Here is a 27,550-nt window from a genome sequence, read left to right as displayed (position 1 = left end):
GGCCTTTGAGACCAGGATTCTAAAGGAAGATGATTCTTAAGGTCCTGTCCAACTCCCAAATTCCTGTGATTCGATGACATCAAGACTGTGAATAATCAGGCAGGCATCGAGCCAGGACTGACTGCTGCTTCCACAGCGAACTTCCTCCCCTGCCTTATAAACACAGTCCCGCCCTGTTTGGCTCCCGCACAGCCCTGTCCACTGGGCATCCTCCACCACGGAGAAATCCACCCACCCAGTCCACTGACCCCACCCACTGCCCTGAACCTTAAAGGAGGCTGGAGCTGTTCATCGAGATTGGAGCTGAGATCCTGCAAGAGCCCAGAGCCAAAAAAGAAGGCCTGTGAGGAGAAAAGTCGCAAGAAGTCGTGGTAAGTTGAACTGCTGTGCCCAGCTCCTCCTCTTCTGTCTCCCTGAAGTCTTTCAGGCAAACTGAGCCAGTGAAGGCATGCTTCATTGAAGGGGCTGACTTCTAATTCAGGCATAAAGAGAATCGCTCCAAAGGGAAATCTTCTTTCTGCATCTGCAATTGCTCGAGAAAGGCTGGAGTGATTTGGAGGAAGGTGGGGGGTCACAGGAAGGGAGAGAATAGGCAAGATACATTTCTTGCAGAAATGTCTGCTTTTGCACAGTAAAGGAGAAAATGGAAAGAATTACATAGAAAAATCTTAGAATAGACAATGAGCCGACCACATGAGTAATGGGCAGTAAAAGTAAAATCAGCTGCACTCAGGACACGTGGCTGGGAGAGCCGGGAGGGCTGGGGAATGTCCAGAAGTGTTGTCTGTCTGGCTGCCTCCCTCCCTCAAGGAGCCCATGAAGAAACTGACGTTGGTTTGCAGCAGACTCCTGAGCATGATTATTAGGTGAGAAGTGCTGGGAAAGAGAAGCAGGTGACTTCTAGGGATCTCTGACGTTTTCACTTGGGAGTTAGGGTAGAAAAAAATGCCTTTGATCTCCTCTCTCCCATCACCCTGCTATAATCCCCACCAGTTTTGTCCCCCAGCTTTTTTCCAAGTATGCATTAATCAAATGTGCAGTCCTCTTAAAGGACCTTTCAATTACAGAGGGGGAAAATAACAATATTTTTTATTCCTAACACTCTCTTCAGGAAGCATAGTAAGTCTCTTTAGGTTCTTCCTATTATTATCTTTATTTTCTTAACCTCAAAGCTGAGGGAGGGAGGGTGGGAAGGAGGGAAGTGGGAAGATATGCTAAGCTCCCAAGTAACTAAAGGCAAACTCAAGCACAAAGAAGTGTCGTAGCAATGACTTATTTGGTGGCCAATATGGAATAATATAGAGATCTCCTGCAGTTGATTGATGACAGGAGCCAGTGGGGTGGTGGGATATGTGTGTGCAACCCCTGTGAAGAAATCCTCCAAATACGACTCTAAGTGGAATTTCCTGAAAGGTGACTTCCTAGCAATTCTGTGTGGGGGCAGGAAGGCTCAAACTGAGATCTAAACCCTGGCTTGTCCAGAATCAATATATGCTGACAGGCAGGAGTGCGGGGTACGTTCCTCATGGCAGGATGAAGGAGTCAGACTGCGGGCACCAGCAGGGGCGCCGTAAATATTGAAACATAAATAGCTCCATCCTACCCATCAATTTATTCTGTCTAAAATGTTCTCAGAGACGCCAGCCTTGAGACTCTGAGTCTTGTCAGGATCGATGATAGCTGCCCCTTTCCCCAAAGGGCTCAGTCTCTGCCCAGACTTCCCAGAACCATCTCAGTTTATTTTGTGATGCCACCTATCATATTCTCCCAGTGTCTGCACTGTTCTCTGCTGTTTCATCAAGGGCCCAGGAGAGTTCATCAGCCAGGGAGGAGCTTAGGAATAGCCATGACCCTGCGGTTCATTTGAAAGCTTATTAAGACAGGGCTCTGGCCTTTGTTTTCCCAGGGCTAAAGAGTTGACAAGCAGAGCTGGAAAACCAGTGAATTTCCCACTCTTAGAATAGGCAACCCAGGCACACTTCTATACTTTAATTTGAAGTGACCATAGCCATCTATCAATTTTGGGGGTGAGTGAGTAGGAGGATCACAGCACAACTGGGAAAGTTTCCTGTTCAGAGGAGGCCTGTTATTCATCTGCCAACAGGAATTTTTTCAGTCATGGGGTTTTATAGCAGCTTACAGAGGTCTTGGCTGGATTCATCAATTTGGAAGGACTAATGCTAGTTTTAGGACTTCTAAAGCTTCTAGAGTGTATGTAGGTTATTTTCATTTTGACAGCTGAGGAAACAACCTGGGTCATAGGCAAGAGCAGCAGACTTAACTCCATTCAAAATACAAAATCAGCATGCTTTTCTGGAATACTGAGTATCTGGTAATGAGGAAGATTTTGAGTCTTTTGTGAAATTATTCAGTTGTCATTTGATTATTTGGCACTGCACATCTTCAGTCTTAGAATAAAATTTTTCTGGGAGTGATTTTCAGCTCTGTTTTGCTAAGATGATTAAGATAGGCAATGAGGTACTGGAATATTCTTTTCATCCCATCTTTGGGACATTTGTTTTGTATATTCAGGAGAAAAGTTCTGTCCACAGTTTCAGACTATAAGCCTCAGCCTAATCAAGTAGCTCACAAAACTCATGTAGCAGGTCTCAAACAAAACCTGGTGTTTTAGTCAGCTTTTTGTTTCTGTGACTAAAAGACCTGACAAAAAACAATTTTAAACAGGAAAAGTTTATCTGAGAGCTAATGGTTTCATGGCTCTCAATCCATAGACGGCCAGCTCCATCCCTCTGGGCTCAGGTGAGGCTGAACACCATAGCAGAAGAGTGTAGTGGAGGGAAGAGGCTCACCTGAGGATCATAAAGCAGAGTGAGAAACTAAGCTCAGCTCACCAAATATATACCTCAAATATATACCTAATGACCCACCTCTTCCAGCCACATCCTACCCTTCAGTTACTACTCAGTTAATCCCTGATAGGGATTAATTCACTGATTGGGGTAAGGCTCTCATAACCCAATCATTTCACCTCTGAATGTTCTTATATTGTTTGACATATGAGATTTTGGGGTATACCTCACATCCTCAACAGTTCAAGATTGCCCAGAATTTCAAGTCCAAAGTCTCCTCTGAGACTCAGGGCAAGCTCACATTGTAAGCTCTTGTAAAAATCAAAAGCGATTTCCAAGTATTCAATACATAGAGGTACAGAGTAAACATTTTCATTCAGAAAAATAGGGACCAAAGCAAGACTGAAATCCAGCTGGACAAACAAGTCCTGTGGCTCCATGTCCAGCATCTGGAGCACATGGCATGATGTTCTCTTCAAAGGGCCTGGGTAGCTCTGCCTCTCTGGCCTTGTTGGTGGCAGCGCAAGTGGCCTTTCTGTTAACTTGTCTCAGCTTTCCTGCAACTTTCCTTGGCAGACCATGGAACTGGCATTTCTTAATCTTGGGGTTTTCCACTGTAGCTTCAGCTTCCCCCTCACATATATATTCATGGCCCTCTTAGGGGCTGCCCACAGGGATCCTTCCTGAGGGCACTTTGCCTGGCCTCCCAGACCTTCCTTTGAAATCTTGGTGGAAGCCTTCATGACTTTATTACTCCAGCATCCTGCAATCCTGCAAATTCAGCACCATGTGGTTGACGCCAAGGTCTATCACCATCTTGAGCAGTAACCAAGTCTCCAGGAACCCTGGCTGTAGGAGCCTCTGAGTGCCTGGGTAGCTAGGGCCCCTTGTGCAAGAAGTGTGCCCACTGGTCTCTTCTCAAAGGAAGTTTTATTTTCACTCCCTTGATCCTGAAATGGGTATGGTCTTGTCAACTCCTTGAGATGCCTTCAAGCCATCTTTCTTTTTGTCTCTGGACAAAATCTTTAGCGTTTCTTTTGTGGCAATTGAATCTTCCTTAGCCCTCATTTTACTCCCACCCTTCAAGTCCAAAGTTTTTCAGATCTTTCTGCTCTGCTTTCTGTGCCTAATTATAACAATAAAATTGTCTAAAAGTCACCAGCAATATCCAGGCCACTGCCTGAATGCCATATTGCTAGAAATTTCTTCTACCAGATTAAGATCCCTGTGGGCACACTTAAGAGAGGGCAATGAGTATATTTGTGAGGGGGAAGCTAAAGCTACAGTGGAAAGCCCCAAGATTAAGAAATGCCAGTGCCATGGAACATCTGCCATTGCTTTTAAAATTAGCCTCACAGAAGTTCTCAGGACGTGGGCAAAATGCAGACAATTTCGCAGCCAGACCATAACACAAATGGCCTCTAGTCCAATTTCCAATAAAATCCTCCTTCTCTGAACTCTCTTGAACCCTGACTTCATTGTCCACTGTCCTGTTGACATTCTGGACTTCTGAGCTCTCATCAGAATTACCCATTAATCTCCATTTACAACAATCTAAAGCATTCCCAGTTTGCACTACGAAGTATCTCAAAATTCCTCCCACCAATTCTAAAATGTTTCAAAGCTTATGAACCACATGGGCAGGTTAGTCACAGCAATGAACTCCCTTCTTGGTAACAATTTCTGTTTTAGTTAGTCTTTTCACTGCTGTAACTAAAAGACCCGATAAAGACAATTTTAAGCAGGAAAAGTTTATCTGAGGGTTAATGGTTTCAGAGGTCTCAGTCCATAGACAGCCAGCTCATCCCTCTGGGGTCAGGTGAGGCTGAACACCATGGCAGAAGAGTGTGGTAGAGGGAAGAGGCTCACAAAATGATCAGAAAGCAGAGAAACTAAGCTCAGATCACCAAATATATACCCCAAAGGCACACCTTCAATGACCTACCTCTTCCAGCCATACTCTACCCACCTTCAGTTACTACTCAGTTAATTCCTGATAGGGATTAATTCACTGATTGGGTTAAGGCTCTCATAACCCAATCATTTAACTTCTGAATATTCTTGCTTTGGGGGACACCTCTTATCCAAACTGGTAAGAGTGAGGAGGTCTTAGATTTATAGAAAATCAGCTCTAGGAGGAGTTTAAAGATAATCCACCTTGATCCAACCCCAATCAAGCCACATGGTCTTCTGATACCAGTTCCTACCTGAGAAACAGACTTCAGTAGAAGGATACAGAAGGAAAAATAAACTCAATTTTTAATTACCCAAAATAGCTCCAGGGTCGGAAGGGAAAATAAAACCAGTGCTGGGTACACAGCATGAATTTCACAAACATATCTGAAGGGACAGCTCAGGAGAGCTCTGGTTCTGATCATGATTGCCCAGGGAATGCTAGCCTGATGCACGCCTCCTGCATGGTTGGAGCTCTATAGACATTTGATAGTGAATATATATTGTGAGTAAATCATCACCTGTGAATGCCAGGAAAGTGGAATCTTATCTGAGCTAGGGCTTGAGGTCTCAGTGTATGGTGAGGGGTCCCATAGGCACTGGGTAGATGGGACCCTGGGAGGTTCTTAGGCCCCTTTGTTCCAGCTCTTTAATAAGCAGTTTGATGTCAGCTGGGTTTCATGAAGGCTGAGGACAGAGGGCTGAGTGAGGAAGCTGAGTCCAGTAACCCAGTGCACGTAATCTAAAAGAAAGTCTACCAGTCAACTCCATCTCCTCTGGCTATTCACATTGTGTTATGCTCACAGCAAAGAGAAACTTGTTTTATTCTGCCCAGTTGTAGCAAGAGCCAGTCTATACCACAAGGGCTGTAAAGAGAAAGAAGGGTGTGTGTGTGTGTGTGTGTGTGTGTGTGTGTGTGTGTGTGTGTTCTGGGAAGCTCCAGTGTCCTTATTTTTCCTCACAAAATATACCTGGCTTTCAGACATCCATACCCTCTACATCAGGCAGGAATTATCAATAGAGACACCTGATATCCCATAGGTCTCAGTTGCTAATTCTGACTTCCTTCAAAAGTCCACAGAGTCCCTGGCATGTGTGATGTAAATGGGCTTGGGAAAGACAAATAAAAAAAACAGATTAAAAATAGGATGTAAGACACCACCCTGTCTGTATTCAGGAAATAATGGTTCCCATTCAAACCTTTCTGTGACCATAAAAACAAAGCATGAAATTTTTTTTCAATTGTAGAGAATTCAAACACAGATTATCAAGAGATATCCAGATGAGTTAGGAAATAGGATTTGATATTAACACTTGAACACATTGAGGACCCTAGAGCTTGGTATCTCTTCTACGTCTCTAGTTTCAAGCAGTTGTTCCAGGAAGACCCTGTTGATATTGGTGCTCCTATTGCTGAAGGGAGTATAGCTCATGATATTAAATACAGCTAATACCTGTGCATAAGGCATTGAGCAGGGCCTTCACCTGCTGCTTCTCTAGTTATCAGAATAATTAAGCAAAATGAAAAATGAGGAGCCTATTGGAAAGACCCAGGAAACAGGCTCAGAGAGCCTGTAAGTGGTAGTTGGGGTTCTAGGTTGAAGGTCTAGAGTCCTTCTCCATACCTGATGACGTGCTGCTCTAATATCAACTTTGAACTCGTTAAGAATGTCACAAGATGGCAGTATAACTTAGCAGGAGAGCATTTGCCTAGCATGATCAAGATCCTGTGTTCAAATCCCTAGCACCACCAAAAAGAAAAAAGAAAAAAAATTTTACAAGTGAGGGTGGGAGGAGTGTGGCTCAGTGGTAAAGCACATGGTTAGCATCCAAAAAACCCTGAGTTTGACTCCTTGCACCAAAAAGAAAGACTGTCACAAGCGAGTGTCATGGAGACAAGTGAAAAGTATCAGGTTTGGGCTAGAGAAACTCAGTATCCTGGGTTTGAAATTTGATGCCGCCTCTTACAAGGCTTGTCATCTTAGGGTAAGTCCCTTATGCTTTCTTTGAAGTTCAGTTCTCTTATTGGTAGAAATGAGTTAAAATTGTCTTAAGTGATTTAGTAGATATAAAGGAGTTTTGTAAACTCAAATACCTGCTAAGCATTAATCCACACATATTTCTCAAACACTATAATGTTAGTTTCACAAAATGCCAGTAAAATTTGGATAAATTGATATAATGATACAATGAAAGCTTCTGGTCATTATTTTCTGATTCAAGTCTGATAAGATACGGAGATAGATGGAAGAAGCATATTACTGCATCTCTAATTACTGTGTAGTGCCATTTGCTTTAAGAAGCAGAAGGAACCTGAGAAAGCACCTTCATCGCTTACTTAACAACACATTCTTTTTGCTTATCATTGAATTTCAGGGTTTGTTTAGATTCGGGGGTTAATATTTTATTGCACTAATTGAGTTAGCTCTTGCCAGTTGAACTGTGTCTTTATTACTTTTTTTTTTTTTTTTTAAATATGTGTGGTGCTGGGGATTGAACCCAGGCCCTTGTGCATGCAGGGCAAGCACTCTATAAGCTGAGCTATATCCCCGGCCCACAAGAAAGTATTGCTTTTGCTTTTATCATGAGAAGAGGCAAGGAGAGACATCTCTTTTCCTAGACTCACAATTTATACTTTCTTAGCTCCTGCAAATAACCATATTACCTGGCTGAAGGTAAAAGTGGAGGAGATAACACCCAAAGTAATGGGTATAGATTTTTCTGAGGTTAATTTCATGTAGCTTAGGCATAGGACATACCTATATTTTGAAGATGCTTTGGAGAGAATTCTTCCCTGATGGGTTGGGGTGGGAGATGCCAGGAGAGAATTCTGCTCTACTCATCCCATTACAATTGATCAAATTATATTAAAAAGCAGACTCTTCTTCTCTTCTCCCTTCTTGTAAAAGACTTCATGTTCAAGAAGAGAGAAAAATGAACATTTGGCCTACAGAAAATTACCTATTTGAAAAGTTAAGAATTGATTATATGATGGTAGTTTCTAAAAGTAGTTTATGTTCTGAGAGCACGGCCTCTAAAGTGAACAGGACTTGTAGAGGTAGAATTAGAACTGCCAGGCTAAAAGCCTCTGACCTTTAGAAGAGCTGTTGTGGGAAACTTCTACCATTTCTGAGGCCCAGCCTTCCTCCCAGCCTCTCACCACACCTCTCTCTTTTGCTATTCCAAGGAGTTCTGACCATTTCTTTTCTAATTTGTTGGCACCTGTTCTGAGCTGTAGTGGTTGGAGTGGGTGAAGAGTGTGTGTTATTTCAAAACTAGGAATCATTTTAGGGCACTGGTATTCTTAAAGACTGACTCCCTCTCTCTCACTCCGATTTCCAGAGAAAACTTTTGCAAGGCAATAATAACATAAGGCTCTCCTTTACCAACGAAAAAATAGACCAAATATTGTACATGTTGCAAAACTTGATAACAGTATCCACTCATTTTTATGTTACCTAGCTATTTCCATCCTCCTTTAGCTTGCTCACATTTCTGTCTTCTCTTGATGGCAAGAGTACAAACTAGAAATCCTCCAGTTCAATATCATCTCACGAAATTGCAATGTTTCCACCTAGACTTTGACTGACTGGTTGACTGCTGTTGTATAGTTCCTTTATTGCAAATAATTTTCCTATATAATTGCAGACAGCAGATTGAGTGTTTAAATAAAAGTACTTATCCCCATTTATAAGAGTTTCATTATTTACACAGCATGTGAACACTCAGTTTCGATACAATGTAGAAATCACAGTTCTGGAGGAAGACTTAGAGCGTCCAGCTTGCTTGGTTTTATATTGCTAGGAGCACATTTTATGTTTCAAATTATAAAAGCTTCTTGGAGGGGCAGGACATTGACTTTAGTTAATGTTCAGTAATGTTCAATAATTTCTACCTTGTGTGAGTGAGTGTATCAGTTCCTTTCCTGAAAGATTTTTATGAAGAAGTAGGAGGAAAATAGAGGGGAGACAGGCAATGCAAAGTCACTGAGGACAACACTTGGCCTACTTCTTCTCAGGTCCCTCTGTTATCTAACTGCCATTTGGCAGTGAGTAAGCTATGCCATTAACATAGACCAAACATGTGTGTGCCTTTCCATAATGTCAGAATTTATTGAATAAAAATAAATTTGAGGATATACCACTTTCATTGATGGCATTTCTTCGAATACTTGTGGGTCACCTGATAGTCATAGGCTGAGCAAATATAAGTTCTTTTATTCCAATCTTAATTTCTAATATCTACAACACTCATGTCACATATCACACTTGACACAAAAATGTTTGTGTGTGTGTGTGTTATAGAAAGGTTAAGAAAGGGTTAAGGCAGCCACAGGAGTTCACCAGTTAATGATTGATTGATTCTGGATTGGCCAAAGTCATTGAAATATATGGAGAGGACATCATACCCTGATCAAGTTACTCCATAAACCTGAGTTACTCTATTTTGTAACAGCAGTTTCTTAATTTCTAGTATCTACAACATTCCTGTCACATATCACACTTGACACAAAAATGTGTGTGTGTGTGTGTGTGTGTGTTATAGAAAGGTTAAGAAAAGATTCAGGCAGCCACAGGAGTTTACCATGTGCTTCTGATTAATTTGATAAGTCCACAGAAGTGATTTTTATTAGTATAGAAGAGAGCAAAGACAGAGAGCAGATAGAAAGCAGAGTCACTACAGGTGGTCAGATAAGATCAAGAACCAGTTGAAGGGAACAGAGCTGTCAAAGACCAGGAACTTATTCTAGGCCAAGGTCCAGACAGTCAGTAGTTTCAGAGTGTCAGCTCGGAGTGAGCCATGGCTACATGATCATCAAGGGCAGGAGAAACTGTACCCTGCTGAAGCCTGAGGCAAGAAATTCTAAAGTTTGTCACTGTGGTGATTTTCCTGGGCAAGCCTGGTGATCAGGAGTGACAAGGATGGGGTCAGGGTGCCACTGTGTCCAGTCTCAGGTGTTCTTTCTTTTATGAGTCTTGAGTGAGGGGTAGCTTCATTTGGTGGTCTGGTGTGTTCCATAAGCTCATGGGCCTGGTTTTCCCAATGAGTTTGATAACACCAATGCATCCATGTGCTTCTGATTAATTTGACAAGTCCACAGATGCCACAGTCTGGCTGGGCACAAAATCATGAGCCACTCAAACAGGAACAAACTTTATTTTTGAAACTCCCGCCAATGCCCTGTATGCTCCCGGGAAATATGCCGACCCACACACGTGGCGTTCTCCCGGACACACAACCCAACAGGAAATCTCTCCCCCGGAATTTCCTCCTACCGCACTTTCCCAACCAATGGGAACTCTTTGGGAGTCCGGCTAGAGCTCCAAAGTAGCAGGCCCAGGTGGACAGCAGGGGTCTAATATCCATTTGAATGCAGATCTTAACATAATCATATCATCTCAATGGCTTGTTGGTAGCACCTTACAACCAAAAATGCCATGCATCATTTTTACTTGGCTATGGCTCTCAGCACACAGAAGTGATTTTATTAGTATAATTAACTGATTTCTCAATTTGTGCTTTATAGTTGTGCCTGGCAGATAGTGGCTGTTTACTTGTACAAAGAAGGTGTACAGTCATTCCACCTCAGCACTTAAACTTAAAATGGAGTAACTTATGAAAAACTACTGTTACAAAATAGAGTAACTCAGGTTTATGGAGTAACTCTGATCAGGGCAAGATGTCCTCTCCATATATTTCAATGACTTTGGCCAATCCAGAATCAATCAATTATTAACTAGTGCCCATTAATCGTTATTCTGCCATGTTACTACTGCACAAATGAATATGTTTCCGGCATTTCTCAAAATGATACCCATCTTTGGACCTGGGAAACAGTACCTCTCCCAGGAGAATTAGCTTCTAGCCAGCTTTCCTGTCCCTGGTTACTAGACTATCATTCCCTTTCCCCTAGAGTGGTCATCATTTGCAAGTTACTCCAAGGGTCAAGTGAACAGTCACTGTTGCTGCAGCCAAGAGGATGGCATACAGCTTCCAGGCAGGAAGGTCAGAGTTGCTCTGGAGACACACATGCATGTGGGAAGCAGACAAGGCCAGCTGAATGCAGATGTGCCTGCTCACACATCAGTGAAATCCAGGCTGTGGTCTATTTCCTGCACCATGTGACCCGCATTTTCTAATTTACAGAGTGTTAACTTGCTTAACTCCTCCCACTAGAGAGGATGCCTCTTGCAAATGTATAAAAATCAACTTTGTGTGTAGGTTAGGCCTGCTGGGTCTGGGGCTTTGCAACCTTGGAGACCACAGGCCTTACAGCCATTCTACCACTCCTCTCATGCAGTACTCAGGGATTCCAGACTGACTAAAGTCAGGCGTCCTCCTGGTTGACCAGTCTGCCTTCCTCCTTCCCTCTCTTTTTCTCCTTTCCTCCTTTCCTGCAGTCCTTCTTCCTGTTACCTGCTTGCTTGCTTTTTTTCCTTTTAAGTTCATTAATAATACTGGGAAACTCTTAAATACAGCGAAAGGAAAAAAACCAGGAAAAAAATAACAATTTTCTTTGAATTCATAAAACGAGTTTCTGAAAGACTTCTTAGACTTCTCCATCTTGCACCCTGGCCTCCCTAGCACTACTTGTGAATCTCCCTTTGGTGGGAGCAGAGTCATAGTCTGGCCTGGCCTAACCTGTTCCCATGGGTGCTGAGTAAGTCCACATTTCTGGTGTTCACTTTGTTCTTTGTTCAGGCACTGCCCCTCAGATCTCTACACCCACATCTGCACCAAAGGAGAAATAAGGACACATTTTTCTTCCGTCTCTCCTTTCTTCCTAGTCTTCAGACTGCACTTTTTTTCTGATGGCAGGATGACTAATTCCTTTGTCATGTTCTTATTCCATACAGCCTATCCAGCTGCTCTGATTGCCTCTGTCTAGTGTGAGGGAGCTGCTGTGTTGCTAATATGAGACATCTACACTGGGCCTGAGGCCAAGGAAGGCCAAAAGCAGCCAAAGAAGATAAGAAACAAGACTAATTTTCCCAAGAGCACAAGACACAAACATTCTCCTATCCCCTTATGTTGATTCTCTAGTTGTTAAAGGGCTTAACATGATGCAGCTGTTGGGAGTCTTCACATCCAGCCCAGTCATGCTTCTCCTCCCTACTTGGTGTTCCCAGCCACCCCCACTTGTCCAAGAAGAGAGCAGATCCCTTAAAGAGGGGCAGGGAGTGCAAATATGTTGTTACTCCACTTTTGGTTTTGTAAGTGTTCAACATCTAGAATTGGGTTCCATTTTGAAGGATCTTAAATTCTTGAAATAAAATAGTACCTTGGTTGGCAGGGAAAATAAATAGATAGATAGATAGTCAGCCAATCCCTTGGGACTTAGTTGAATGAGTGAATTGAAATGGCTGGTCAGTTTGATCTGCAAGATATAGAAAAGAGGTTTCTTCTGTTGGTGGTTCATTTACTCAGTCATCTAATTCTGGACTTCATTTAGGATTCTTTAAAAAGTTCTGAGTGTGTAGAGCTCTCCCTATCCTCTAAGCTAGTGTAGCATCATAAAAGATAGGACAACCCAGAGGACCATCAGGAAGAAAGAAGGGGAATCAGTTTAGGAAGATCTGTTTTCCAAAGCCTATAAGTAATGGGATAAAAATTAAGAAACAAAATTTAAGTGAAATTTTGGGAAAAGATTGAGAAAGTGGAAATTCAAGGAAAAGAAAAGCTGAGAAAGATAATCTTGAAAAATGCAAGATTTCACCCTCAACTGCATGGTTCCTTTCTTCTGGAACTGTCTGAAACCAATGGATTAGTAGCTCAGCTGAGCCCTCTGAATAAGAAAAGGACCTCCAGAGTACTCAGTCTACTTTGCCTAGGAGGCTTTGGGTGTGCCAAAGGAGAACAAAGGCCCAGAGAGAGCCCTTCTGTTCCCTCACATTGGGGAATGGGCAGAGGAGGGGAAGCCAGAGACAAGATTCCTTGGGAGCCTACATTTTTCTCCTTGGAACCACTGTTGCTCAGCTCCTCCTGCCAGGCTTTCTCACCCTCTCCAGCAGCTCTGTGCTCCCTCCTCTGCCTGTCCCCAGCAGCCCAGGGAGAATCAGTCAGGCGTGAAGAGACTTCCACCTTATCCTCCCTTTCTATTTTCATCCTGACCCTGTAGGGAACTTATGGCCATGTGAGGAGGCTGGATGGCACTTTCATAGAGGAGTTCTTTTCAAAGAAAGAAAGAGCCAGAGCCACAGACAGGCAAAATGTAAATCCCAGAAGGCTCTGAATTAATAGACCTTGGGGTCCTGAGGAAGGGGGGAAGGGTGGGAAGAAAAGTTGTTGTGACTGAAGGGAAATGAGTCAGGGGAACAAAGGTCGGTTTTAATTCTTGTGGATAAAGGAGAGGGCTTGCCAGACCACAAAATAACACCCGACCAACTAACCTACTTTCAGTCACTAAGGGAAAGAAAGATCAGTGGGGAAAGGCAAATGGAAACTGGGAATTGGGGGTTCAGGAAGATCTGAGTCTAATGACCATAAACCAGATGTCTCTTCTGTTTTTGCAAATCTGCATTTTGCCAGATCTGTCATCGTCTATAAAAACGGAGACAGACATTCCAATGGAGCAGTGGGGCATAGAGGGAGCCTTCTTTTTGGTGAGCTAGACCATGGAACATGGAAGCAGCTCTGTCCATTTTAAGTGTAAGAGCAGAGGCAATCTGAGATGGGTAGACTGGCTCTGAGATGTGTCAGCAATAAAATCCCTACATATTCCTCTGGAAAAAATCAGAGAGGAGGGCTGGGGATATAGCTGAATTGTTAGTGCTTTCCCAGCATTGTTTAAGACCCTGAGAGACCCTGAGTTTAATCCTTAGCACCAAAAAAAAAAAAAAAAAACAAAAACAAAAACAAAAACCCAAAGAGGACATTACTGTGGCTTCATTTAGTCAACCCCAAGTCAGGAATTCCCCTCCAGGAAACCAAGTAGGGCACTATAGTCTCCTGGAGTCCACTGGCTACCAAGAAGTGCCAGAGATTGTTTTGCCCTTCAACCCTTGGAAATCTCTGGGCAAGATCATCTTCCAGCCACTGAAGTGTCTATCAAAGATGAATGGATAAATGAAATATGGTATCCAACAATGGAACATCATTTGGCCTTAAAAAGAGAGAAAATTCTGACAGATGCTACAATATGGATAAACTTTTGTGGTGTGTGCAAAGTAGTCAGATTCAGAGAGAGAGAGAGAGAGAGAGAGAGAGAGAGAGAGAGAGAGAGAGAGAGAGAGAAATCATCTTCCAGACACTTGTCCATGGGAGCTGTAGCTCGAGGAAGAATCCAGCTATAATACTCAAGTTCTTGAACTTTACTGTACTTTGCCCTCCTGTATCACATGTTTAAGATCTTTTTCCTCTTCTTTCAGAATTTATGGGACACTCTGAAGAAATGATGAATACAATGAAAAAAGGGCTTCTGTGTGTACTGCTGCTTTGTGAATTAGTCTTCACTTTGCCCCGCCAGGTGAGTGTCCAATCCATCTTGGCATGCCCCTCCTGGAGGCTGCTATACTTGCAGATGCTCCTCAGTACAATCAAGAGTCTGCATCCTCCCAAGGATCCCAAGGGTGAGAAAAATGCCCAAGAATAGGAAGGCTAAGGGACAAAATGTCAGTAAAGCCACAGACATGCATGTGCCCTTTCTTTCTGGATCAGATACTTGGGATTTAAGTCTCTGAAGTGGAACGTAGACATTTATTCCAACTTGAGCCAACAGTTCTTAATTTTGCTCCTCGGCCTCTGCCTGCCTTCTTTGGAGTTACATTAACGAATGTGTTTGAATTAATCCACAAAGTATTTATAGAAGACAACACAAGTTCTTTGAGCCATAGAATCAGGTAAATTGCCCTTATGCTGTTCATTACCTGATCAGGATGGAAGCTAAACACACACTCTTTGAAAATGATTGGCAACAAAAAATAACAGTAATACTCTGTAGCAGGATCTCAAAGAACAGAGTGCCCCAGACAGCTACTTGGAGGACACAGGGAGCTATGACTCCACTGTTCAGTATTGTAACCACTAACTACATGGAGCTATTTATATTTAAAATTAAAATTAAATGAGATTGAAAATTCAGTTTATGAATCATGCTAGCCACATTTCAAGCTCTCCCTGGCTACAAGGGATCAGTGACTACCATTTTGGACCACATAAATAGGAAACATTTCCATTGTACATAAAGTTATTTTGGCTAGTATAAAAGGAGAGGAAGGATTAGACAAGGCAGCCAGAAATGGATGTTCCACCTGGGCCAGTTACCCAAGGGAGAGCTTCTGAGTAGATGGCTTCTAATTGGCAGACTCATGTGTGGTCATCTCCCAGCTTGTGCTGATCTTTACCTACTCATGGTCTCTTTGCAGGAAATCTACACCCGATTTAGAAGAGGAGCCAGATCCTACAGAGGTGAGAAGGAGCTGAGATGGAAGAGGGTCAGTGGAGACAGGGTCAAGGCTTAGGGTAGTAGGACATTAGGGTACCTTAGACTTGCTGGAGATTCACTTCTACCCATGACCTGCTTACTATGCTAAGGTGAATTTTTCAGGGGGATTCTAAAAGATGCTGTTAATTCATCCTTCACCCAATCTGCTGATGCCAGACAGACAGGTTCTGAGAGGAACAGAGTCAGGATGTCAGGGGATTACAAAGCTGGTGAGAGCCTACCAGTTCAAATTCCTTGTTATACAGATGAGAGAACAGAGCCCTGGAGAGACTGAGTTTCTTGCCTGAGGCCACCTAAATGCTAACAGCAGAACAAGGACAGCCATTGCTGTCCAGGTCCTCTGGGGTCTTTCCTGGGCTGTGAACCTTCCAGAGTCCACTCAGCACCTTTGTTAGCATCTCTGTTTCCGTTTCTTCCTGTTAATCATATCAGAATAATAACCTGGGCTACTTCACAGAAGTAGTGAGGAAATAATTTTTTTCATAAGTCCATGTCTAGAGTTGACTTTAGAAAGCAGAGAAACACTTCCATCAGGATTTCAAAAAAGAATAAAAAATGCTAACAGCCTCTTGTCTTTGATTTGAAGAACTCTAGGCCCCACTTCAGGTTGAGAACTACCAACCTAGAGCCCTCATCTTTCCTCCTTCATGACCTGGTTTTTTTCAGTACTCCATTTTAAAGTGGAAGTCTCCTCAGACCAAATCACACTTAACTCTTAATAATTTTGTTGTTGGATAGCAAAGTATTTCCTACAAGGATATTCTAGCCTTGACAGAATTTTGAAAGAAACAAGAACATTATCTTCAGTGAGCATATGTTACTTCTTTAATTAACTAAAAATACAATAGGGATTTTGTTGCTTTTTTGTTTTTGTGGTGCTGGGGATGAAACTTGGTGCTTTGCACATGCTAGGCAAGTGCTCTACAACTGAGCTGTAGTCTCAGCCCCATGTTTTCTTTTTATTTTTTAAAGTTGGCATTCTAGTTTGAAAACAGAAAAAGATGAAAAGAAAACATTAGTGGGAGTACTTCAACTATTTTAATTATATAAAAAATACTAATGGAGCCAGGTGTGGTGGAGTACACACATAATCCCAGCTACTCAGGAGGCTGATGCAGGAGGATCGAAAGTTTGAACGAGCCTAGGAAACTTAGTGAGACCCTGTCTTAAAATAAAATAAAAAGGGTTGGGAGTTTAGCTCATTGTTACAGCTGCTTGTCTAGCCTAGCATGCTTGAGGCCCTTGATTCAATCCCCAGAACCACACAGAAAGGAAGGGAAGGAGGGAGGGAAAAATTCATGGAAACAGCACTTTCCTACGCAGCCTAAAATGCCAATTTTCTTTGTATTGGTCCAAAAGTGCATCATTTTCTGTGTGGTAGTACTCATATAGATAAAAAACGGTAGGCAATTATACAATATATTTTTTTGGTGAATTAAAATGAAAAATTGAATATTACTTAATAAGTGTATTTTGATAGATAAATTATTTCAAAAAAAGGACTCATCAGAGGAAAAACAATAACAGGAATGTTATCTTTAGTGACAAAATATTAGGTATTTGTATTTGTTTTCCACTTGTATTCCTAAGGAATTTACAATAGATTATAGTCATCCCTCTGAGGGGCATTGATTTGTTCAAGTACCTCTCACAAGATACCAAAATCTACACATGCTCAAATACTTTATATAAAAATGACATATTTGCATAGAACCTATGAATGTCTTTAAATATATACTTAAATAATCTCAGGAGTCCCTATTATATGTAATAAAGCATTAATTATATATTCCATAACATGAATGTAAATACTTGTTTTACAGTATTATTTAGGAAATAACAAAAAAGATCTGTACATGTTCAATACAGATACAAGCTTTGTAGGCCTAACTGTATTTTCAACCCTCAGTGAGTGAATCAGTGGATGTAGAACCAGCAGTTATAGTGGGCTGATATTTCTCAGTAGGTCCACAGGTGATAAATCTTTGTTGTTGTTGTTGTTTTGTTTTATTTGAATCTTATTCTAAGAAGCCAGCCTGTCTTTTCTTATAGTGATGTGCAGGGATGAAAAAACACAGATGATTTACCAGCAACATGAGTCCTGGCTGCGCCCCATGCTCAGAAGCAACCGAGTGGAGTACTGCTGGTGCAATAGCGGCAGGTCACAGTGCCACTCGGTGCCCATCAAAAGTAAGTATGAACTTCATGTTGAGGCTTCAATTCAGAGGTTCAATCTTATGGGCCCAAACCCCGTCTTTCATGGTTCCCAGCATGTTCAAATCTTCAAAAGGAGATTTTAGGCATGTTCTGTGTTAGGAAAAGTAAAGATACACAACAAAAAGGAGCAATACTATGTAGCAAATGCCTTCACTTACTGATCCTTAGTTTCCTCATATGTAAATTGGGAGAATACCAATATATACTTACTTTATGGTTGTGGGGTTTAGATTTTGTGAACAGCAGCTGGCATATAGGAACACTCTTGAATTTTTAATTCATGTTATTCTTGAAGCTGAAGGTAATTAGGGGTTTCCTTGTTTACGCTTGACAGGTTGCAGTGAGTCGAGGTGCTTCAATGGGGGGACATGTTGGCAGGCTATATATTTCTCAGATTTTGTCTGCCAGTGCCCTGAAGGATTTGCTGGGAAACGCTGTGAAATAGGTGAGTGTGTGTGTATGTTGTAAAAGAGAGAGGCACAAAAATCCCAGTTCCCAAATCAAAAACCAGGAAAGGAAAGGAAATGTGTGGTAGAAGGATGAAGGTAGAATCCAGTATCAGCTGAGGGTGGCTGAGGAAACCAAAGTGTTGTGTCCAATGGGCAGAGCCTTGAGTCCAGCTCAGCCATCATCTGCTGGGTTACCTAGCTCCCAGCTTACTCTGGCAATTCCAGCAGTAGCCTGCCCCAGTGATGAAGGTGACTGCAGAAACCCATGTGAGAGTCTTTTGAACAAAGGGAGATTCACATGTGAAGGGTCACATATCCTGCTCTCAATCAGATACCAGTGCCACATGCTACAAGGATCAGGGCATCACCTACAGGGGCACGTGGAGCACTGTGGAAAGCGGAGCTGAATGTGTCAACTGGAACAGCAGTGTGTTGGCCCTGAAGTCCTACAATGGGCGGAGACCAGATGCCATCAAGCTGGGCCTTGGGAATCACAACTACTGCAGGTGAGGCGGCCATCTTCCTCAGTAGGTTCTTCTCTGGTGAAAAGCACTATGGTTGGGGAAAAGAACCTGCTAGGCCCTAGTACTATCTATACAGAAATAGAAATAAATTGATTTTAGGGAACTGGCTCACAGCTCTGTGGGGGCTAGTGAGTCTGAAATCTATAGGCAACTCATCAGGCTGGAACCTTAAGAGTTGATGTTGTAGTCTTCTCATATTTTGTTCTTGAGGCTGTCAACGGATTGGATGAGGCCCACCCACAACATCTAGGATAAGGTACTTAAGATCAAGTGATTACAAGTGCTAATGACATACCTTTGCAGCAATGCCCGGATTAATATTTGATTAAATACCTGGGGACTTTAACCTAGCCATATTGACACATTAAGACTAACAATTATTGCCCATCCCTTGTCAACTTGGCAACCATATGCATTTCCTTAAACTATACTTAATTTCCAAATAAAAACAATATTATTAAGTCATGTTTCTGCCTAACATAATACAACTATCCAGTATTCAACTATGCAAAAAATACACTCACCCTTTCCCCAGAAGAGTATGCCAAGTCCTTGGGTATGAGAGGAAAGTTTGCACTTTTAACCTTCCCTGGTCCTCCCTGGATGATTTTTCAGGAACCCCGACCGAGACTCAAAGCCCTGGTGCTATGTCTTTAAGGCAGGGAAGTATACCTCAGAGTTTTGCAGCACACCAGCCTGCTCCAAGGGTAAGTGACAGTCACCACACCTTCTCAGTGTCACTAGGGGAGAAACATCTGAAAGAATAGGGCTGATAGTACCACAACTGAGGAGAGAAAAGAGTGGGTGGAGAGTTAGTGATGGCCACAGAGGGAAGAGTCCTGCCCAGACATTGCCTCCAGCTGTCTGACCATCGGTCTCCCTATCTATAGAGGAAAGAATGGGGATGAATCAGTAGTTTCTAGTCCTTTTTGAGTGAATAGAAATTCTCCCTTTTTGAATTCATGGTCTCTCTTTCTCAAAACTTTTAATATAAAATAATTCCCCAGAAAGGAAAAAAAACTGTTACAAAAAAGGCACTATGAATTCAGTGGTGTTTTCAAAAATAATTATATTAGTAACCACAATAGTATGAAAGATACTTTTAAAGTTCTAAATATATACATGGAAAAACAATGAGCATTTGGTTCACAGGTCTACAGGTAATGCTGGTTTACCTGTGAATGTGAAAACTCCTTTTACAATAATTCTGAAGTTATCCTCTCTATCCCAAGGATTTTGTCTAAATTAATATTCACAAATATAAATGATCTTACAGATGTCTTCTAATTACAGTATTTATATGAAGAGGTATACTTCATCAGTTTTAAATGGGGAGAAAAGAGGGTAGGGTGGCGCAAATTGATGAAAATAGGTAGCACTCTTGGGCTCATATGTTCTCTTCTAAGCCTAGCAAAGCCCTCAGAGAACTGGTGGACAAAGTAGGACCTAACATCACAACCCCTGTTGAAGCACATTGGTTCAATGCAACCATCAAGTAGAAACAAGGAAATCCCTAAATACTTTCAAAGCAGCTCTAAGAATAATCACCACTAAGGGAACACAGCACTCTTTTTCACTAAACCTGAACAGACCCTCAGAATCAGCTTCCACACAGCAATCTAGGAGATCACATCCAGTTGATGAAAGTGGAACATGAGATGAAATCTGTGTTAGTCAGTTCCATATAACTATAACAAATACCTGAGAAATTCAACTTATAAAGAAAAAGGTCTATTTTGGTTCACAGCTCGAGAGATTTCAGTCCATGATCTATTGGCCCTGTTGCTTTGGGCCTGTGGTGACACATGGTGGGAGCATGTGGTGGAACAAGACTGCTCCCTGCATGGCCAGGAAGTGAAAGAGAAAGAGACTGACCTGAAGACCGCCCACCAGGCCCCACCTCTTAAGGATTTCACCACTTCCAACAGTGTCATGCTGCAGATTAAGCTTTTAACATATGGGCCCTTGGGAGACATTCCCAGTCCAAACTACAGTGAAACCCACTTGCCATTTCTATGTAAAAGGCCTTAAAGAAAAAATGAAAAGTTGGAGATACCACACTCTTCTCCATGCTAGACTAGCTCTCACCTCCACTTCAAACCCCAATTTGCCTGCCTCACCATTTAATTGGTTTTGTTTCAGCTTGGGATTTTTTTTGTTGTTGTTCCAGGAAAAAATGAGGACTGCTACTTTGGAAAAGGGTTAGCATACCGTGGCACCCAAAGCCTCACCACATCTGGTGCCTCCTGCCTTCCGTGGAATTCCATGATCCTGATAGGCAAGAGTTATACAGCGTGGAAGACCAACTCCCAGGCTCTTGGACTGGGAAAACATAATTATTGCCGGTAAGTAGATCAGAACCCAAGGGATTCAGGTTTTGGCAGAGAAGAGTCAAGAGTGTGGGATGGGAGAAGAATTAATGCCAAAAGTTATATGAAAGATCCAAAGTGTGGGAAGGAACTCTGGATATGATCTAGTACAACCTATTCACTTGATAGAACAATGCTTATTTCTGAAACTCAAGGTATAACAGTTTTCCAACCCAAAACCCAAGTTAGCGGTCCTGTCCCCTCACCTAATTTAAGCCTTATTCATTCCGTTCTCAATGCACTTTTATTATAATACTTTTGTAAGAGTTTCTTCTCAAAACATCTCCCAGTTCCTTCCAACATCCCTGTGAGATTAGAATATTATATTACTGAGAGTAAAAAAATTAAAGGGAAAATTTTCCACTATCATTGGGCCTGCCACTTTGGCAAGTTGAACTTGAGCTCTTCCTTTCTAGCTCAGTGTTTTTACCACTGATTTACCTCTTTCCACTCTTATGTGGCCTTTGATATAATTGAAAATGTGACTTAAAACCTTAAACTCCCTTATCATTCAGGAATCCAGATGGAGATGCCAAGCCCTGGTGCCATGTGCTGAAGGACCGCAAGTTGACGTGGGAATACTGTGACATGCCCCAATGCTGTAAGGGCTGGCCCTCTACTACCTGCTTTTGCCTACTTTCACTTCCCCACTATTTCCTTTGCTTCCCTGTGTGTCCTCACAGCTGCTGGTTCAGACTTCTAGAAGGGCTAGGCCTTGGTGGGTAGGAGGCTTGTGTAACTGAAGCAATGGTCTTGGCAGGTGTGCACTTCCCATGCATGGGAGTGATGGGGAGGAACCAAAAGAAAGCAAAGACCACTCTGGTTTCTCTTAGAATTCAGAGGGCTCTAATTTTTCTCTCTGGATGCCTCTATTAATAGTGGTGTTGATAGTAGTGGTGAGTATAAGGAAGAAGAGAGGAGCTCACGTTTGTGACTCCTCAGAAAGTAAGGTGCTTCCATTGTGCTCTCCCAACAGTGGTGTTGGGAGAGTCTTCCTCTTGGATGGAGTCTTCCTCTTCCCATTACTGAGGAGGAAACACTCTCAGAAGTCCTATGGCCTGCTCTAATTCCCTGGGCTCCCAGTAGTAAAAATAGGGCTCGCTCCCATGTCCTCTGACTCTAAGGCTTATACTGTGAACTCTTCCACGTTATCCACAGAACCCATTTAACATGGGGAAGCTGCATTAATGATAAGGGATGAGAGGCAGAGAAAATTCAAATTGGCACATGTTGCTAAGAAAATAAAACTTTATTTTGGAAATAGTCTGAGAATATATTATAACTCGGCTCCTGTGAATACACAGTTGTACCAGAATGTTCTTCAAGTAATATAGAGTCTAACTAGGAAGGTAAGACATAAACTCTCAGTTAACTCATGACCGAGGGCATTTATGGTGGGTCCTCTGTCAGCCACAGAGCCTTGTCAGCTGGGGTGTTGACAAAAGCTCTGAGAGGTCAGCTTTCACTTACCTTGAAGAATGGCTATGGTTGAGTAAAGGAAAGAAATGGGTAGACAGTCCTCAGAAGGAAACTTACAATACACTACTTCTTAAGCCAGGAAATGGATACAATTAGAAGGAATGAAGCATAGCAGAAACATCCCCAGTTTTGGAGTCAAACAGATATGGGTTCTAATCTAGATACCATTGTGAACTTGGGCCAAAATTTTTTAGCCTCCCTGAAACTTAGGAAGGGATAAAGACACTGTACACATAATATTTAGCATGTTGGGAATGCACTCAACAGAGGAAAGTTGTGGTTCTTATCACGGTGGGAAAAGTTACATCACCCTCAACCCACCTTTCAAAGAGCAGTCAGCCTATAGCACTCAGAGATCCAAGAGAAGAAACCTAGATGGGTGCTCCCGGGTCTTGCCCCAGCAACTCAGATCTCATCTCCCTTCTCTCTCCTTTCTTCTCCCAGCCACCTGTGGCCTGAGACAGTACAAGCAGCCTCAGTTTCGCATTAAAGGAGGACTCTTCGCAGACATCACATCTCATCCTTGGCAGGCTGCCATATTTGCCAAGAATAGGAGGTCACCAGGAGAGAGGTTTTTGTGTGGGGGAGTGCTGATCAGTTCCTGCTGGGTCCTATCTGCTGCTCACTGCTTCCTAGAGAGGTAGGGGCTTTTCTACTAAGGTCTTAAAACCAGAATCAATGGAGTAAAGTTTACAGTAAAAATAGCATTCTAAAGCTGTTTTTCCATTAGGTTTCCTCCCCACCACCTTAAGGTGGTCTTGGGCAGAACATACCGGGTGGTCCCTGGTGAAGAGGAACAGAAATTTGAAGTAGAAAAATACATCGTCCATAACGAATTTGATGATGACACTTACGACAATGATATTGGTAAGATGTTATTATTCTCTGCTACAGTTGACAGTCTGGAACAGACAGCATACCCCCACATGAATATGTTTATACACACACACTTCCTCCTTCCTAAGCCTGGCTCCCTCCTGCTAGTTCCTCCCCTAAAACTGGAAGTGGCTCTCTTTCACACAGGTCTTATTCTCTCTTTTTCAGCATTGCTGCAGCTGAAATCAGACTCATTACAGTGTGCCCAGGACAGCAACTCTGTCCGCACTGTCTGCCTCCCTGACGCCAACCTGCAGCTGGCTGACTGGACGGAATGTGAACTGTCTGGCTATGGCAAGCACGAGGCATGTAAGTGGAAGGAAGTCTTGGCCCCATCCTGTCTGTCTGCAGGACAGCAGGGGATGTGGTAGTTGAGCAGATGGAGGAAAAAGTGGTCAGTAAAGCAGCAGGGTCTAGCCCCAGTTCTGGTACTGCTGCTGACTATATGTGAGAGAGGCCCCTGCCTCCCTGAGTGGTGAGACCCATCATCTGATTTCCCTACCTCACAGGGTCACTGTATAGGTGAGGGAAAGTCTGAATAGTGCAAATACTTTGAAGAACTTAAGATTCTAAGAAGGTGCTATGTAGGAAGTCAACGAAGGAAGTAGGTTCTCGGATGCTGGAGTTGTGTAGGCCTGATTTAAAATCTCAGTTCTACATCTTGCTTAGCTTTAGGACCTTTGATGTCTTAGTTTTCCATTAACGTAGCAAATACTTGGAATCAAGTCAACTTAAAAAGAGGAATGGTTTCTCTTGACTCACAATTTCAAAGGTTTTAGTCTATAGTCATGTGGCACATTGCCTGTGGTAAGTAGCACTTTGTGGTGGGACTCACAGCAGAGGCAGCTGCTTGCCTCACGGTGGCCAGGAAACAAAGGGAAAGGAGAGGCTGGGGTCTCAATATCCCCTTCTAGGTCTTGCGCCCAATGGCCTAACTTCCTCCACTAGGCCCTACCTCTTAAACGTTCTACCTCCCAACAGCACCACTGGCTGAGGACCAAGCCATGGGCCTTCGGGTGACAATCAAGATCTAATCTATAGCACTGGACATAATTTTTTGTTTTGCTTTGAGATGGGGTCTTACCAAATTGTCCAACCTGGCCTTGAACTCACAATAATCTTCCCTTAACCTCCCAGGCAGCTGGGATTACAGGCTTGTGCCACCATGTCTGGCTACTCCAAATCTGTTTCCTCATGCTAAAGTGGACCTAGATCTAATTCTCTAGTTGGATTAAAAATATTAAATATTATTCAAGTTAATCTTGATGGTTCTCAACTGGAGTGAGTCTGCCACCCTGGAAACATTTTTCAATGTTTGGAGACATTTCAAGGTCTCAAGCTGAAGGTTGATATTGACAGTGAGTAGAAAGAGAGATGCTACTAAACATCCGTAGTGCACAGGACAGTCCTCTCAGCAGATCTCATCCAAAATGTTAGTAGGGTCACTATCAAGAAATCCTAGATCAAACCCTATAAAACTGCTGCTTTTGTAAGTCAAAATGATAAAATGTTAGTGATATTATAGAATTCAACCTAACAGATGTATTAATACTTGAGAGATGTTAATTATTGAAAAATTTGGCTTTCTCCTTCCAAAAGGCTTACAAATAAGTTTTCCTAGAATTACAAGACATTTCCTCCCTCTTTCAGCTTCTCCTTTCTATTCTGAACGGCTGAAGGAGGCTCATGTCAGATTGTACCCATCCAGCCGCTGTACATCACAACATATGTTTAATAAAACTGTCACAAACAACATGCTGTGTGCTGGAGATACTCGAAGTGGAGGGAACCAAGCAAACCTGCATGATGCTTGCCAGGTAAATATGAATATTGCTCTACTCTTGAGGCCCACCCAAGGACAAAAATGCTCCTTGGGCAACAAGTTCTTAACTAAGGGGAAAAGTTATAGCCAGAATGGAGTGGTTTCATCTCTGTGAGGCCCTAGGGATTCTAGATAGGGGCCTCCAAGAATAAAGCAATTGGAGAAAAATCAAAGTTACCTAAACTTAAGAAATCGAAAACTGTAGGAAATTTCCCCATGTTTTCACAGAAAACTCCACCTGGTACAAGATTTCCTGTAAGCCAAGGCAATTAATTGACTATTGAAGTGATGGGTAAAGCAACATAAGTAAGAAATCCTTAATTTCTATGGGTGCTAGAGAACCAGAATCTATTTTGTAGAAGGGCCAGGAGGAAAGGAAATAGGATGAATTGTGAGAAAGAAGTTTTAAAAATTCATATTCAGCCCTAATATCCTAGAATACAGGCTAATTTAGGTTCTGTGTTAGAATCCTTATCAGAATATTTATATTTCATGATTAACAAGATACTGGGGCATGGGGGACAGACAAACTGTTGGTATTAAGACTAAAATATAGCCAAGGAATTGTTTTTGCTCAGACATTTCAGTTGTCTACAGTATACCAGGCTCTCCATTAGGGGATGGAAGTTAGGACCCAAAAATTCAAATGAGGTTTTTGTGTTGAAGACTTTGCAGACATTGTTCTTTTAATCATAAAAGCAGTTCCCAGGCCTGAGCATTTGGTCTCTTTCTGAATGGTTTCTTCAGAAAGCTCATATGTACCCACCTAGTCACAGTCAAAACAAGGGTGTATACAAAGTGAAACTATGATCTATCTATATGCTTAAAGTTATGCTTAAAAAACATTATTTTGATCCAATACGACAATAATTAGTACTGAGTTTTACTAAATGCCATATTGTTCTCAGCTGCTTTTTGTGTATCCTCCCAATCAATTTCCATAACAACCTCATGAGATACACAGCATCTTCTCTATTTTATAGTTAAGAAAACTAAAGGGGCCAGCATTGTGGCTCAGTAGTAGAGTGCTTGCCTAGCATGCGTGAGGCACTGGGTTCAATCCCCAGCACCACATAAAAATAAAAACAAATAAAATAAAGGTATTGTGTCCATCTACATTAAAAAATTAAAAAGAAAAAAATAACAACAACTAAAGGACAGTTATCCTGAATCCACAAAGCTAGTAAGTGGTTGAGTTCAAACCAGGTGTTTTTGGAGGCCTGAAATGGCTAAGCAATTATCTTTGTCTGTCTGTGTCTGTATGTTTGTGTATGTGGTGTGGTGTTGGGGATAGAGGCCAGGCCTTGACAAGTGCTCCACCACTGAGCTACCATAATCCTGAGCAATTGTATCAATTCACTTTATCAGAATAGATACAACCTAATCATCTAGAGGATCAAGAAAATTGAGATAATTTGCCCTCTCTGAACTAAGTACTTTAAAGAATATATCATAATACTATAGCAATTCTAATTTTCTCCCAGAAATTGTGCCATGTTTGCAAACAACCTGTTCTGTCTTTTCCAGGGTGACTCAGGAGGCCCTCTGGTGTGTGTTAAGGACAAACGCATGACTTTGGTTGGCATCATCAGTTGGGGTCTTGGTTGTGGGAAGAAGGACGTTCCAGGTATATATACCAAGGTCACTAATTACCTAGACTGGATTCAAAAAAATATGCAACCATGACCAAGAAAACTCAGCTCCTTAAAATCAAAGGAGATCCTGACTTCTTCCTCTTCAGAAGACATACTGTCAAGTCCATGTGATTCTCTACGCCGATTTCTCCATGAGCCACCTCATGGTAGCAGGGGAGAAGAATCAGTAGGAGAGGACAAAGTGTTTTAGTCGGGTACTTTACATTTTGGACATTTTACAGGAGTTAAAGGCTGCTTTCAGAATGTATTCTGTCAGATAAGAAGACAGCTAAATAAATGCCAACCCCTCCTGGAATTCTACTGTCTAGAGCAGAAGAGATGTAGAATGAAAGTCCAGACTCCTAATCACTGGTTGTGAGAAAATCTGGAAATGAGAACACAAAGATAAAAGTATGTCTCCATAACAAACAATAACTAGATCCTGAAAGAGAAAAGTATTGCATTAGAAAAAGAATGTGTATTTATAGTCACAAGAGCCCAACAGGGCCTCCAAATAAGGGATGGGCTAGCTGGACAGGTCATTTTTCCCAAAATGATCCCTTAAATCAAGTATTCTTCTTCTGCCTTTCCACTCCACTTGGAAAATATTCCTTTTGTGTACAGTGTAAATCTTTTTTCTTTATAAACTTTTTAGTTAACTGAGAGATTATATCATTTTCATAATAGATGAGCTAGGATTTAGACTATTTATATCAATCCACTGTAATTTTCATGTTCTGTTGCCATAACCCTGTATTATATTGTCTTTAAATAATAAATTCAGATATATTTTTCACATTTTTCTCAAGAGTAGAATGGTTTTGTTACATATGCAGTATCCCACAGCTTACTCAGTTATTCATAATTCACATTTTTTTAATCATTTGAAATATTTCCTTTCATTCATTCAACATAAACAGAATACCCAGTGCCCACAAATAAATATGCTAGGTGCTGTGGACAGTAAAAGGGG

The 27,550-nt window shown here is 42.0% G+C and overlaps 1 protein-coding gene across 3 annotated transcripts; it reads left to right on the top strand.

The window, feature by feature from the left end:
* Positions 1–150: 150 nt before the first annotated feature.
* Positions 151–27,375, top strand: Plat (plasminogen activator, tissue type). Of its 3 annotated transcripts, XM_078031268.1 has the most exons (15): positions 151–371; positions 14,132–14,229; positions 15,128–15,170; positions 17,260–17,397; positions 17,759–17,869; positions 18,205–18,379; positions 19,013–19,104; positions 20,568–20,742; positions 21,282–21,367; positions 22,690–22,885; positions 22,976–23,112; positions 23,290–23,430; positions 24,772–24,938; positions 25,172–25,249; positions 26,471–26,658. In XM_078031268.1, the coding sequence occupies exons 2-14, from the start codon at positions 14,137–14,139 to the stop codon at positions 25,214–25,216; spliced, it is 1,599 nt and encodes a 532-aa protein (XP_077887394.1). In that variant the 5' UTR covers positions 151–371; positions 14,132–14,136; the 3' UTR covers positions 25,217–25,249; positions 26,471–26,658. The 3 variants fall into 3 exon arrangements, with proteins under 3 accessions (XP_077887394.1, XP_040124337.2, XP_005340367.2); XM_005340310.5 differs by lacking the exon at positions 25,172–25,249 and having other exon boundaries at positions 156–371; positions 26,471–27,375; XM_040268403.2 differs by lacking the exons at positions 17,759–17,869; positions 25,172–25,249 and having other exon boundaries at positions 153–371; positions 26,471–27,375.
* Positions 27,376–27,550: the final 175 nt, after the last annotated feature.

This window comes from Ictidomys tridecemlineatus, chromosome 14, assembly GCF_052094955.1.
Source record: "Ictidomys tridecemlineatus isolate mIctTri1 chromosome 14, mIctTri1.hap1, whole genome shotgun sequence".
Taxonomy (NCBI): Eukaryota; Metazoa; Chordata; class Mammalia; order Rodentia; family Sciuridae; genus Ictidomys; species Ictidomys tridecemlineatus.
Note: the sequence above shows the minus strand (reverse complement) of the source record. Positions and strands in the feature narration are given on the sequence as shown.